At 43.0% G+C, this 1414-nt stretch overlaps 1 protein-coding gene across 1 annotated transcript in view; it reads right to left on the minus strand.

Moving 5' to 3' along the window:
* Window positions 1–272: 272 nt before the first annotated feature.
* The window catches only part of LOC308405186 (protein NLRC3-like), a 22584-nt gene continuing 21442 nt past the window's right edge, over window positions 273–1414 (minus strand). The window contains exon 10 of the mRNA XM_080895648.1: window positions 273–1414. This exon is cut by the window's right edge and continues 155 nt beyond it. Within this exon, the coding sequence (XP_080751774.1) occupies window positions 1037–1414 (378 nt within the window). The 3' untranslated portion in view covers window positions 273–1036.

The raw sequence follows: 1414 nt of genomic DNA on the forward strand, positions 1-1414 counted from the left end.
TCTCACACTGACTCCTGCTTGATTTTAGATTTGCTTTAAAATCCTCACACTTTCATATGAAGCACTAAATGGGCTCCAGACTGTTTATCTCAGCTTCCTGTCAAACACACTGCTGCTCACACCGAGGCTCAGTTTACTCCTCCAGCCTGGCTTAACCTGCTGTCTGTTAAAAACAGTCCCACACTCCTCTGTTTAATCCTTCTGATCAGACTCTTTGATTTTGTATTGTTTTTACCTGAAGTTGTGTTTTTGACATGGTTCTGTCTGTGAAATAAACCTCACACACACACTGCTACAGTCCTTCATACACTTAGAAACGAAGCTGCTCCTTTCCTCAGTGCTGACACATAAAGAAGAGTTGGTTTTATATCCAACACGTCTCTGTTCCAGAAAACAGCTTCAGCAGCCTCTGAGTCTGAACTTGGAGTTGGTTATAAGCCACAGGCCTGTGTGCACAGCAATGAGGAAATATAATGCAGTAAGTGAAACATGGATGTGTGTAACAGATTATCCCAAAGGTTGATTCTGTTCATCTGGACGTTTTCAGAAACGTTTGCTCACTGATCAGGTGACTTCTTCAGTCTCAGCTGACTGCAGCTTTACAACCTTACAAACAGCACATTTGCACAATGACTGAAAGCAGCAGCACCTGATATATATGATACTAATATAATACATATACATATATAATCCATACTAATGATGAAGGAACTGAGCTCACAGTCCATTGTTCATTCAGTGAACTACTCAGTTTATTTTGGGCCTCAGAAATGCTCACTCTGTTTGTACATCACTGTCAGCAATAGACTCATTCTGCTGTGTGGACAGGAACACATGTGACATCACTTCCTGTTTGTTTGTGACTGAAGAGGAAGAAGTTTACAAGGAATCATTGAGAAGAGTTTCAAACATCAACTGATTGAATCCATGAATCTGAAAACGTGTTTGTGAGTGAAAGAGACAGACATGTACAGACTGAACTATCTGTTCAACAGTCAGAGTGTTTCTGTAACAGGAGACACTCTTTACACTCCACTCAGCACAGGGACACTGAGCAACCAGGAGAGACCATAAACCCAGGATAAAGAGTTTGAGTGAATGTGGTGTTGAAGGTGTGGAGGTGGATCAGAGTGTCAGAGGAGACTCTGTAGAAGGACAGAGTGCCAGCAGGACAGTCCACATACACTGCTGCTCTGTTAGAGACAGAGGAGGAGGAGGAGGAGGAGATGGATGTTAGTCTCTTATTGTGCCAGACACGACGAGGACCATCATCAGAGCAGTACAGACTCCAGGACTGATCATTGTATCCAAACACACAGTCATTACTGCCTCCTTTCCTTCTGATGCTTCTGTAACTCACTGATATATAAACGCTTCCTCTCCACTCGATCTCCCAGTAACAGCGACCAGTCAG

This window comes from Rhamphochromis sp. 'chilingali' (genome assembly GCF_963969265.1).
Source record: "Rhamphochromis sp. 'chilingali' genome assembly, chromosome: 11".
In the NCBI taxonomy this organism is placed as follows: domain Eukaryota; kingdom Metazoa; phylum Chordata; class Actinopteri; order Cichliformes; family Cichlidae; genus Rhamphochromis; species Rhamphochromis sp. 'chilingali'.